Source organism: Symphalangus syndactylus, chromosome 17 (genome assembly GCF_028878055.3).
Source record: "Symphalangus syndactylus isolate Jambi chromosome 17, NHGRI_mSymSyn1-v2.1_pri, whole genome shotgun sequence".
Lineage (NCBI taxonomy): Eukaryota > Metazoa > Chordata > Mammalia > Primates > Hylobatidae > Symphalangus > Symphalangus syndactylus.
Genome location: NC_072439.2, coordinates 85584724 through 85596896, shown reverse-complemented (window position 1 = coordinate 85596896; position 12173 = coordinate 85584724). Strand labels below are relative to the sequence as shown.

General features: G+C 43.1%; 1 protein-coding gene across 5 annotated transcripts in view; it reads left to right on the top strand.

Moving 5' to 3' along the window:
* Positions 1–12173, top strand: part of PARL (presenilin associated rhomboid like) — a 52598-nt gene that overhangs the window by 38671 nt on the left and 1754 nt on the right. Inside the window, exons 5-9 of one of the 5 annotated variants that reach the window (XM_063621822.1) lie at positions 1124–1219; positions 3572–3721; positions 5369–5439; positions 9496–9597; positions 9732–9829. In XM_063621822.1, coding sequence (XP_063477892.1) covers positions 1124–1219; positions 3572–3721; positions 5369–5439; positions 9496–9597; positions 9732–9829 — 517 coding nt within the window. The remainder of the gene's footprint in view (positions 1–1123; positions 1220–3571; positions 3722–5368; positions 5440–9495; positions 9598–9731; positions 9830–12173) is intronic. The other 4 variants (XM_063621824.1, XM_063621823.1, XM_063621826.1 and 1 more) reach the window with 4 other exon arrangements.

Sequence of the window (12173 nt, the reverse complement as noted above, 5' to 3'; positions counted from 1 at the left end):
GGTAGATTTTATTGTCCTCATTTTACAGAAGAGGAAACAAGCTGAGAGGTTAGGCCTCTTCCCCAGGTTATAATGTAAGTAGGACAGAGTCACTTCTGCTGGACTCCTTCACCCATACTTTGAGCCAAAATGCAGTACTGCCTCAGTATGCCTAGGATTGCCACACATCCTCTCATGCTCATCCGCTTCTGGGGACCAGCATATGCTGTTTCCCAGCAAGGAAGCCATTTTTATGTGGTGTCTGAAGTCCTAGAGTGACCAAAGTCAAAATAAATCCTCCTGGCTACCCATGTCTTGGTGTATAGTAGAAAGAGCACTAGATTAGGAATTCTGGCTTGGCCACTGAATTTGGCCCTCTGACAACTTGTACCTTTTAGAGCCTGTTTTTCTCATCTATAATTGGCCTTCAGAATAGGGTTTACAAAGAAGAAAGTATGTGCATTTCACTTTTCTTATTTCTTTTAAATTTGTTAAGTGTGTCTTATGATGAATTTATAGTGGTTCACTTACATAATTTGTTAATAAGTATACATATATGGGATGTGTCTCTTACTAATGGATGGTGTTTACTAATGGGCTGCTTCATGAAAGCAGTTTGATGACCACTGGCTTATGAAGTAAGGGATTTTGGCTACAGTCTGTTTCAGTGCCAGTACTCATAATTTATCAGAAAAGCTTCTTACATTTGGATTGAAAACTTAGCAGTGTTAATTAACTCTTTGTCTACTGTTTACTTTGATGTCTTTGGTTATCTTCCCCCCCCTTATTTTTTGAGACAGAATTTCGCTCTTGTTGCCCAGGCTGGAGTGCAATGGCGTGATCTCGGCTCACGATTATAATTGAGAAGAGTAAACTGTTCTGAAGAAGTAAAATATGGATCTAGGGAAAGGAAGTTAGCTCCCAGAGCATTTGCGATTCCCCAGGAATTCTGTAACTTTAGCAACCCTAGGCAGTGCTGATACTTTAAAAGCATTGATTTCACTTGGCTTTTTTTTTTAGCTCACCCCCTATGCCCCAAGTATATAGTACTCTTGCATAATTGTGGAAGAATCTTACAAGGGGGTAATGTAGATCAGACTTTTTTGCTTTCATTTTTAACCTCCCTAAATTATTTATTTTGTAGGTATTATAGCTGCAAATGTCCTTGTATTCTGTTTATGGAGAGTACCTTCTCTGCAGCGGACAATGATCAGATATTTCACATCGAATCCAGCCTCAAGTAAGTCTAACTTGCGTGAATTTATTTTAAGGTAGAAATAATATGAAAGAAATATGCTTTAGTTAATGGAAGTGCTGTAAAAAAGACGAGTTACCTATCAATAGCTACAAGCAAAATGCAGAGGATAGGCTGTAAGCTCCTTCACTGAGGACAGGGACCTCATCTCTCTTTTTCTTTTTCTTTGTTTTTTTTCTGAGACAGAGTCTTGCTCTGTTGCCCAGGCTGGAGTGCAGTGGTGCAGTCTTGGCTCACTACAACCTCCACCTCCCAGGTTCAAGTGATTCTCCTGCCTCAGCCTCCCTAGTAGCTGGGATTACAGGTGCCCGCCACCACACCCAGCTAGTTTTTGTATTTTTAATAGAGACAGGGTTTCACCATGTTGGATAGGCTGTTCTTGAACACCTGACCTCAGGTGATCTGCCTGGCTCGGCCTCCCAAAGTGCTGGGATTACAGGTGTGAGCCACTGTGCCCGGCCTCATCTCTCTTAATGTAATATAATAGATACCTAAAATGAACCGCACACATAGCAAATATCTAAATATTTTTTGACAAATTAAGAGCCTTTTTTTTTTTTTTTTTTTTTTTTTTTGAGATAGAGTCTCACTCTGTCACCAGGCTGGAGTGCAGTGGCGCAATCTTATCTCACTGTAACCTCTGCCTCCTGGGTTCAAGCAGTTCTCATGCCTCAGCCTCCTGAGTAGCTGGGATTACGGGCACATGCCACCATGCCTGGCTAATTTTTTTGTTTTTAGCAGAGACGGGGTTTCGCCATGTTGGCCAGGCTGGTCTTGAACTCGTGGCCTCAATGATCCACCCATCTTGGCCTCCCAAAGTGCTGGAATTATAGGCGTGAGCTGCCATGCCCAGCCCACAAGTTTATTCTTTAAGGAGAGTATATACAACTTTATAATTAACATAATTTCATAATTTCCTTTTTTTTCTTTTTTTTTCTTTTTTTTTTCTTTTTTTTTCTCGCTCTGTTGCTCAGGCTGGAGTGCAGTGGCGTGATCTCAGCTCACTGCAAGCTCCGCCTCCTGGGTTCATGCCATTCTCCTGCCTCAGCCTCCCGAGTAGCTGGGACTACAGGCGCCTGCCACCATGCCCGGCTAATTTTTTTGTATTTTTAGTAGAGACGGGGTTTCACTGTGTTAGCCAGGATGGTCTCGATCTCCTGACCTCGTGATCCGCCTGCCTCGGCCCCGCAAAGTGCTGGGATTACAGGCATGAGCCACTGCGCCCTGCCAATTTACTTTTTATTTTATTTATTTTTTATTTTTTTTGAGACAGGGTCTTGCTCTGTTGCCCAGGCTGGAGCACAGTGATACGATCTTGGCTCGTTGCAACCTCTGCTTCTCAGGCTCAAGTGATCCTCCCACCTCAGCCCCCAGGAGCTGGGACTACAGGCGCATGCCACCATGCCCAGCTAAATTTTTTTGGTTTTAGTGCAGATGAGGTCTCGCCATGTTGCCCAGACTGCTTATTTTTTTCTAATCAACTTTTGCCATAAGGACAAGTTGCTTTCATTGAACTGAGAGTTTTTATTGGTTGCTTACTAAGTAGAAAAGAGATTTATTAAGACAGCTTTTTGTCACTTTTAAAAATGATATCTTAAGCTGGGCACAGTGACTCACATCTATAATCCCAGCACTTGGGGAGGCTGAGGCAGGTGAACTGCTTGAGCTGAGGAGTTCGAGACCAGCCTGGGAAACATGGTGAAACCCCATCTCTACTAAAAATACAAAAATTAGTTGGGCATGGGGGTATGTACCTGTGGTCCCAGCTACTCAGGAGGCTGAGGTGGGAGGATCACTTGAGCCCAGGAAGTTGAGACTGCAGTGAGCCAAGATCGTGCCACTGCACTCCAGCCTGGGGCGCCAGAGCAAGACTCTCTCTCCAAAAAAGAAAAAAAAAAGAAAATGTCTTAAAAATGGCTGATTTTGTTTTCCATGTTTAATTTGTTTCATAAATTTTTTGTTTTGTTTTTGTTTTGAGATAGAGTCTCGCTCTATGGCCCTGGCTGGAGTGTTGTGGCTCAATCTTGGCTCACTGCAACCTCCACCTCCTGGGTCCAAGTGATTCTCCCACCTCAGCCTCCCGAGTAGCAGGAATTACAGACGTGCGCCACCACGCCTGGCTAATTTTTGTATTTTTAATAGAGATGGGGTTTGACTATGTTGGCCAGGCTGGTCTTGAACTCCTGACTTAGTGATCCGCCTGCCTTGGCCTCCCAAAGTGCTGGGATTACAGGCCCCAACCACTGCGTCCGGCCTAATTTTAAAAGTTTAAAATAGATAATTTTTATTGGCTATGTGTTCCGTGATTACCAGAGTATGTTTCTCTTTCTCTTGTAGAGGTCCTTTGTTCTCCAATGTTGCTGTCAACATTCAGTCATTTCTCCTTATTTCACATGGCAGCAAATATGTATGTTTTGTGGAGCTTCTCTTCCAGCATAGTGAACATTCTGGGTCAAGAGCAGTTCATGGCAGTGTACCTATCTGCAGGTAATATGCTTTAATCTCGGGGCCTTTGAGAGTATAAGCACTCTAAGGTATCTGCACAACAGACAAAGGGAATGGTTACTGCCATATTCTACACATAGTGAGTGCTCAGAACATATTTGTTTCTCACAGTGTATGTAGAGAAGGGAGCCACAGATTGGTGGAGATGTTGCCTTTTCTGCTCATTTTGCTGATTTCCTCTTACATATGAATTATGTGGGTATGTTTAATTTTAAGTTAGGATAAACAGGAGTTAAGTAAGGGTTAGTGTAGAATTTAAGCACGTCATTTTTGTAATCTCTTTGGGCCTTGATTTCTTTAGTTTAGGCCCTCCATTTTATAGATAGTGGTTCCCAGACTTCCCGGCAGCCTCAGTCTCCTGGGTCTTTGTTAAATAACTTTAAGCAAGCTTATTTCCCCCAGTGTGTTCAGTTCACAGAAAGCTTTAAATCAGAGCTATACAATATGATTGTCAAGAGGGAGTTTGTTCTGTCTTCTTTGCAAGAATGTAGCACGGAACCATTTCCTAGCTGTGGTCTCGAAGATGGTATCGTTTCTTATTTCAGTTAGGAAATTCTCATGCATGAATCCAGGTCCCTAGATGCTGCCAAATGACAGTTGGTCAAATTTTACTTACCTCTCTGTAAAATGTACTTACTTAATACAATATAAAAATTAATTTCTAAAATCTCTACATTTAGAAACAGTATATCTGGCAGTTGTGCTGTGCTGTAGTGAAAAACACTGAGCTTGGAGATGGACCTAGGTTCAGATCCTATCTCTACTACCAGCTGAGTGATGTTGCAGAAATGACTAAACCTCCTGATACTCACCTCCTCATGACAAGGGGCTAAAGAAAGGACTAAAGAAAAGCATCTACCACAAGGCCCAGAGTAGATGCTTAATTAGTGTTCATCGAATACTTATGTGTATCTAGTCCTTCAAAAAAAGAAGCTGAGCATTGTCTTTGGCTTGTAAGAAAAGTGTGTAGTTCTTTCCCAAGCGCTAGTTATGTTGTAGTTACAGAGGGTGTTTCAGATACATTAATTCCTGCTCCATAGGAGGTTTTTAAAAATGAGCCACGTTGACTCAAATGGCACTGAAGCCAAAGAGACTTACGGGATCATCCAGTCTGTTGTCCCACCCCAGATATTCTGATTTCATGTGTCTGGAGTACAGCCCAGAGAATATACGCTTGGGAATGAGTCTTCATGTTATAGTTGAGGAAAATGGTAACTGAGAAGTAAAGTGAATGACTCTGTCGCTCAGCAGATCATGCAGCAGGTCAGACTTTTCATCCCCTGTAAAGTCGCTGAAATGATAGGCAGGAGAAGTATTCATGCCTGTACCCTCACAGTGATCCAGATTGAAACCCAACACTGTTTATCTGTGTAGAAATCAGAAATGAAAACCATTTTCATGGCTGGATGTGGTGCCGCACGCCTGTAATCCCAGCTACTCAGGAGGCTGGGGCACGATAATAACTTCAATCCGGTAGGCAGAGGTTGCAGTGAGCCAAAATTGTACCACTGCACTTCAGCAGCCGGGGCGAAAGAGTGAAACTCTGTCTCAAAAAAAAAGAAAAGAAAAAAAAAAAGTAAACCATTTTTATACCTCACTTAAATTATTGTAATGTGACTTGTTTTTCAGGTGTTATTTCCAATTTTGTCAGTTACGTGGGTAAAGTTGCCACAGGAAGATATGGACCATCACTTGGTGCAGTAAGTATTTCTATTTTAAATTTTTTTAATTTAATTTTTAAATTTACTTTGAAACAAGTTTAGACTTAGAAGAATGTTGTAAAATTGATGAGGTTCTCATATACCCTTCACCCTACTGTTAACTAACATCGAAACCAAGAAATTGGCTGGGCGCGGTGGCTCACGCTTGTAATCCCAGCACTTTGGGAGGCCGAGGCGGGCGGATCACGAGGTCAGGAGATCGAGACCACGGTGAAACCCTGTCTCTACTAAAAAATACAAAAAATTAGCCAGGCATGGTGGTGGGCGCCTGTAGTCCCAGCTACTCGGAGAGGCTGAGGCAGGAGAATGGCGTGAACCCGGGAGGCGGAGCTTGCAGTGAGCCGAGATTGCGCCACTGCACTCCAGCCTGGGCAACAGAGCGAGACTCCGTCTCAAAAAAAAAAGAAACCAAGAAATTAACATTGAAACAGTACAGTTGACTAATTTTCAGTTGACTGATTTAGAATTTATACATTTGTAAAGCTTTGTAAATGTCCGGCTGTAGCTTTTAACCACTGGTCATATATATATGTTTACCAGAGCAGAGTATATCTCAGAACAGTAAGTGTGCAATCCTCATAAACCAGAGAGCCTAATCCAGTATTGGAAGATTCTAATTACAGATTTGAATCTGGTACTTTATCCTCCTATTTAGTAAATATTGGAGTGCCTACTAGGTGCTATGCTAGAGCCTGGGGATACAGCTAGTGAGCAAGATGATCACGATTATTTGTGTTGGTTTTAGAAAGTGGGGAACAACAACAACAAAAAAGGCTCCTGCCCCCAGAGCTCTTATATTCTGGATGCTTAAAAAAATTTTCTTATGCTGGATGGAGTGGTTTACACCTGTAATCCCAGCACTTTGGGAGGCCGAGGTGGGTGGATCACTTGAGGCCAGGAGTTCAAAACCAGCCTGGCCAACATTGTGAAACCCCATCTCTACTAAAAATACAAAAATTAGCTGGGCATGGTGGTGTGTACCTGTAGTCCCAGCTACTCGGCAGGCTGAGGTGTGAGAATTAACTTGAACCCGGGAGGCAGAGGTTGCAGTGAGATCGTGCCACTGCACTCTAGTTTGGGCAACAGCGAGACTCTGTCTTAAAAAATATATGTATGTTTATGAAATAAGTAAAAAAAATCAGATGTGCATATTGATTACAGGTATAGAACCAGTACATAAAAATATTGATGGAGAACAAAAGACCTTCACCTCTTCCCATGGACCCACACCGCTTAGGTCTGTTGGATCAGGGTTCATGACTCACTGTACTTAAACTGTGTATGAATGTGAGCGTTTTCTGAGAAGGGTTCATTTTCATTAAATTCTTAACTTCTTTCTGACTCGAAAAAGTGAAAACAGTCTCTCTACATGGGAGTAAGCCCAAATATTTGTCAGAAAACAAGTTGTGATTTATTCAGACATATAAATATTTAAATTTATGTAAAAGCCACATTGAGAAAATTCTAGAAGGATGATGGAACTGCGTATGTAATAATTACAATAAGTTATCACAAAAAAACCAGCGTTACATGGAACTGTACAGATAATGACAATTTTTTTTAACAGATGGAGAATTATCATCTATGGAATAGTAGTTTAGAAGAACTTCATAGAATTTTTTTTTTTTTGAGACGGAGTTTCATTCTTGTTGCCCAGGCTGGAGTGCAAAGGTGTGATCTCGGCTCACTGCAACCTCTGCCTCCTGGGTTCAAGCGATTCTCCTGCCTCAACCTCCCGAGTAGCTGGGATTACAGGCATGCACCACCATGCCCAGCTAATTTTGTATTTTTAGCAGAGACTGGGTTTCTTCATGTTGGTCAGGCTGGTCTCGAACTCCCGACCTCAGGTGATGCGCCTGCCTCAGCCTCCCAAATTGCTGGGATTACAGGCGTGAGCGACTGTGCTTGGCAGAACTTCATAGAATTTTAATGCTCTTTCATATCAACTAATCAAATTGTATTTGCTTCATTTTGGGGAAAAGTGTAATTTTGATTTGTTTTGGGGTTTTTTTTGAGACAAAGTGTCACTCTGTCGCCCAGGCTGGAGTACAGTGGCTCAATCTTGGCTCACTGCAACCTCAACCTTCCGAGTAGCTGGGACTACAGGCGCCCACCACCATGTCTGGCTAATTTTTGTACTTTTAGTAGAGACGGGGTTTCACTATGTTGGCTAGGCTGGTCTTGAGCTCCTGACCTCAGGTGATCCACCTGCCTCAGCCCCCCAAAGTGATGGGATTACAGGTGTGAGCCACCGTGCCCGGCTACAATTATAGTCTCTTGCACAGAAGCCAGCTTGGTCAAAATTCAGGTCTTCCTGGGTTCTCCTTTTGAGGAGTGTTCATGCTGTCCTTCCATCTTGCAGTTACCCTGACTTCTAAGAATGCAACCCGAGCTTGTTTCCCTGTTGAGGCCACTAGGCAGTTATATGAGGGACTGGGGACATCTGAGATCTCTGGGACTCATAATAATTTTCTTTAAAGTTTTAGTAATTCCCCAAATGTAAGATAATCTTATATTCTGAAGCAACCCATCACATAGAAGACATTAAGAAAACATTGGTTAAGAGAGGTAGATCCTATTTTCCAGAAACAACCGTTTTAATATGAAAAGGTAGGAACCTTTCTTTTTAATGATAGGGGCTTCTTTCAAAAGTTATTTTGCTCTTAGGTGTCTTTTTTTTTTTTTTTAACATCTCATTCATAAATAATTAAAAACTTATGGAAAGTTGCAGGAAATAGTACAAAGGACTCCCATAAAGTCTTTTTGTTTTGTTTTGTTTTGTTTTGAGACGGAGTCTCGTTCGTTCTTTCACCCATGCTGGAGTGCAGTGGGACAATCTCGGCTCACTGCAACCTCTGCCTCCCGGGTTCAAGCAATTCTCGGGCCTTAGCGTCCTAAGTAGCTAGGATTATAAGCACCCGCCACCACGCCCAGCTAGTGTGTGTGTGTGTGTGTGTGTGTGTGTGTGTGTGTGTTTAGTAGAGACAGGGTTTTACCACATTGGTCAGGCTGGTCTCAAACTCCTGACCTCAGGTGATCCGCCTGCCTCGGCCTCCAAAAGTGCTGGGATTATAGGCGTGAGCCACTGCACCCAGCCCCATGTAGTCTTTTTAAAAAGCAGGCAACTCAGGTTTACTAGTTAACATGCAAAAAACTGCACATATTTAAAGTTTGGTAAGCTTTGACATGTAGACACCCATGAAACCATCACCACACTCAAGATCATGAACATATTCCTCCCAAAAGCTTCCTAGTGGTCACTCCTTCCTGCCCCTCCTCTACCCCTGGTGACAACTTATCTACTTCCAGTAAAGATAAATTAGTTTGCAAATGGAACCATACAGCATATACTACTTTTTGTTGTTGTCCTGGCCTCATTTACTCTGTATAATTACTTTGAAACTCATCCATGTTCTATGTATCAGTTTATTCCTTTATTATTTTTGAGACAGGGTCTCACTCTGTTGCCCAGGCAGGAGTGCAGTGGTGCAATCATAGCTCACTGTAACCTTGACCTCCTGGGCTCAAGGGATCCTCATGCCTCCCAGTGTGCTGGAATTACAGGCGTGAGCCACCACACTGGGCAATGTTTTGTTTCTTTATGAAGATGAATAAAGATTTCACATGAATTTTTTAAGATGAAACATGCTTCATGCATGTGGGTTTCTTTGGGCGTATTCATGCTCACTCATTCTGGTTGGGAGCTTTGTCAGAGAAATGTGAGCAGTTCTTTCCTAGGCCTTAGGTGAAAGATGCACATGACACGCTTAGCGCTGTCCTTCCGGTTCATGAAGCACATACATCTTACTGCCCCGTAATAAAAATTCAGTCTTTCCAAGCGATTACTGTGTGAAGGACATTTAGTTCCTTCACCTGTTATTGGGGACATAAGTAACTGAAAGCTTTTAAGGTTTGTGCTCACCTAGAAATGTGCAGCATATAAACTTTCTAGAAAATGTGCTGCTCTTTAGACCTTGTAGCCACTAAGCAGTTGTATATTGAGTTTCCCATTCTCCCTGCTATGTTACTTTGCAGTCTGGCGCCATCATGACAGTCCTCGCAGCCGTCTGCACTAAGATCCCAGAAGGGAGGCTTGCCATTATTTTCCTTCCGATGTTCACGTTCACAGCAGGGAATGTGAGTATTTTGATGCAGTGCAGTTCTGGGGATGGTGGTGATGTTTTTATGTTGAGTGGGTTCTTGCCCTTAAGTTAGAAATGTCAGTGCTGGAGGAATCACAGTAGTGCCGCTTGTTTCTTGCTGCCTTTCAGGCCCTGAAAGCCATTATTGCCATGGATACAGCAGGAATGATCCTGGGATGGAAATTTTTTGATCATGCGGCACATCTTGGGGGAGCTCTTTTTGGAATGTAAGTTTGAGTGTAATTGATTGCTAAACTGCTTCCTTGGGTCATGCCCTCCTCCTACCCCGGCCTCACCCCTACCCCCCATCCCCACGGCAGAGACATTGAACTATGCAACGGAAGCAGAAGCAGGTGGGCTTGGGAGGGTGAGGAAACCTCAACATGGCTTGCTTTGGGCGTAACCAGCCTACCTGGCTCATTGTAGAGACAGTCTGTGCCTTTACCCTACGCGTAACCTTAAGTTGCCCCAACTCCTGGCCTGTTATTCCCAGCCCCCTCTTAGAAGACTGCAGCCTGGCCACCGGTCTGTGCTGACATCTCCTTTTTCCCCTTCAGACTTTCCTGCCCTCCTCTCCCCTGCTTGGCGTCCCACCCTGCTACCCCGACCTGTGTCTCGCCAGTGCTATGCAGACATGCTGAGTTGGCGGAGCCGTTACTCTGTATGAGTGACTGCAAACCAATGTGGACCACTTACTGAGTACCCGCTGTGTGCAGGCACCATGCTAGTTCCCTTATGTTATACTATCACTACTCCCATTTTACTGATGGGAAACTGAGGCGCAGACATCATCTTCCCCAGGCCAAACAGCTCTTCAGTAGCAGAGCAGAGCTGTAAACCCACCTCTATAAGCCCTTTCTACGCCCACCACACCATATGGAATTGGTTGCTAAACTGCTTCCTTGGGTCACAGCAAATGGCATTGTGGCTACAAGACCTTCCACGTGTGCTTCAGACAATGGGGTTTTGCCTAGACTAGTAGTTAGTAGCAACTCTATGACGGAAACACGGTCAGGACTCTTGGCGCCCATCTGACCGTGGGAGACCCTTCAGCATGAGTCTGTTGAGCTGGATCCCCTCGGGGCCTGTCTTTTCTTTCTTAAGTGTTGCCTTTTGCCCTTACTTGGTTTTTATTTTGTTCCACAACAATGGAAAACTTAATTTTTTTTTATTAAAAAGAAAAATCTATTCTGGCCGGGCGCAGTAGCTCACGCCTGTAATCCCAGCACTTTGGGAGGCCAAGGCGGGTGGATCACAAGGTCAGGAGATCGAGACCATCCTGGCTAACACAGTGAAACCCCGTCTCTACTAAAAATACAAAAAATTAGCCGGGCGCGGTGGCGGGCGCCTGTAGTCCCAGCTACTCGGGAGGCTGAGGCAGGAGGATGGTGTGAACCCAGAAGGCAGAGCTTGCAGTGAGCCGAGATGGCGCCAGTGCACTCCAGCCTGGGTGACAAAGTGAGACTCCGTCTCAAAAAAAAAAAAGAAAAATCTAAGGGAAGCAGTTTTTCCCAGTAGGTGGCAGAACTAAATGCCATTATGCCATTTAGAATTTTAAGTGATTAAAGAGGAGTAGTATGTAGTGTATGCAAGGTCTAGCTCTAACAGCAGTGCAGTATAAATAGTGGAAACTGACCTGATATTACAGTATGAGAAACATGAAGGGGTTCTGTTTTGTGAGCTCTAAATTTATCTTCCATGTATACTTCAAGGCTCTTCTCCCCAGTAGATTTTTATTCATCTGAACTATAATTAGGTGGCCTTTTTCCATTCTGAAAATAATTGGATCAAATGCATTTTAAAGTCCAGGTCTGAAAGGCGGAGGAATCCTTTCTCTTTACTGTTTCTAATTTAAACTCCTTTTCATTTACTAGATCTCAGTCATGTCCAGAATTCATCTTTTCTAAAAGCTTTAATCTAGATTTAGAAATCTAAAATCTTTTATTTTATTATTTTTTTTTCGTTAAAGTGCCCTGATTTTGTTGGTGGTAAAGACTCCATTAGTATCCACTTACACATTTCCCTGACTTTGCCTCTGACCAAACCTTACAGTATTCACATTGTACCGTTGCAATAATAATAGCTAACATATTAATATGCTGAATATTTGCCGTGTGCCTAAGCTAAGGATTTAATTCTCTTAAAATCCTGTGAGGTATTTTATTTTACAGAAAAAGAAACTGCTTAAAGAAAGTAACTTATCCAGGTCACACAAGTAAGAATTGCAGAGCTGGAGTTTCAGATGAGGGCTGGCTTGCGCTGCCGCTGCAGAAAAGAGTGCCCTAGAAATCAGTCATCTTGCATTTCCCGATTTTAGTTTAGCCAAATGAAAAATTCCTTTTGGATTTATGAGTATAATCAGACAGTATACCTGTGAAATTAAAGTGTTTGACTCTTTGCTTGAAATAAGTAGGTTAAAAAGATTTGGGTGGCCGGGCGCAGTGACTCACGCCTGTAATCCCAGCACTTTGGGAGGCTGAGGCAAGTAGATCACTTGAGGTCAGGAGTTCGAAACCAGCCTGACCAACATGGTGAAACCTTGTCTCTACTAAAAATACAAAAATTAGCCGG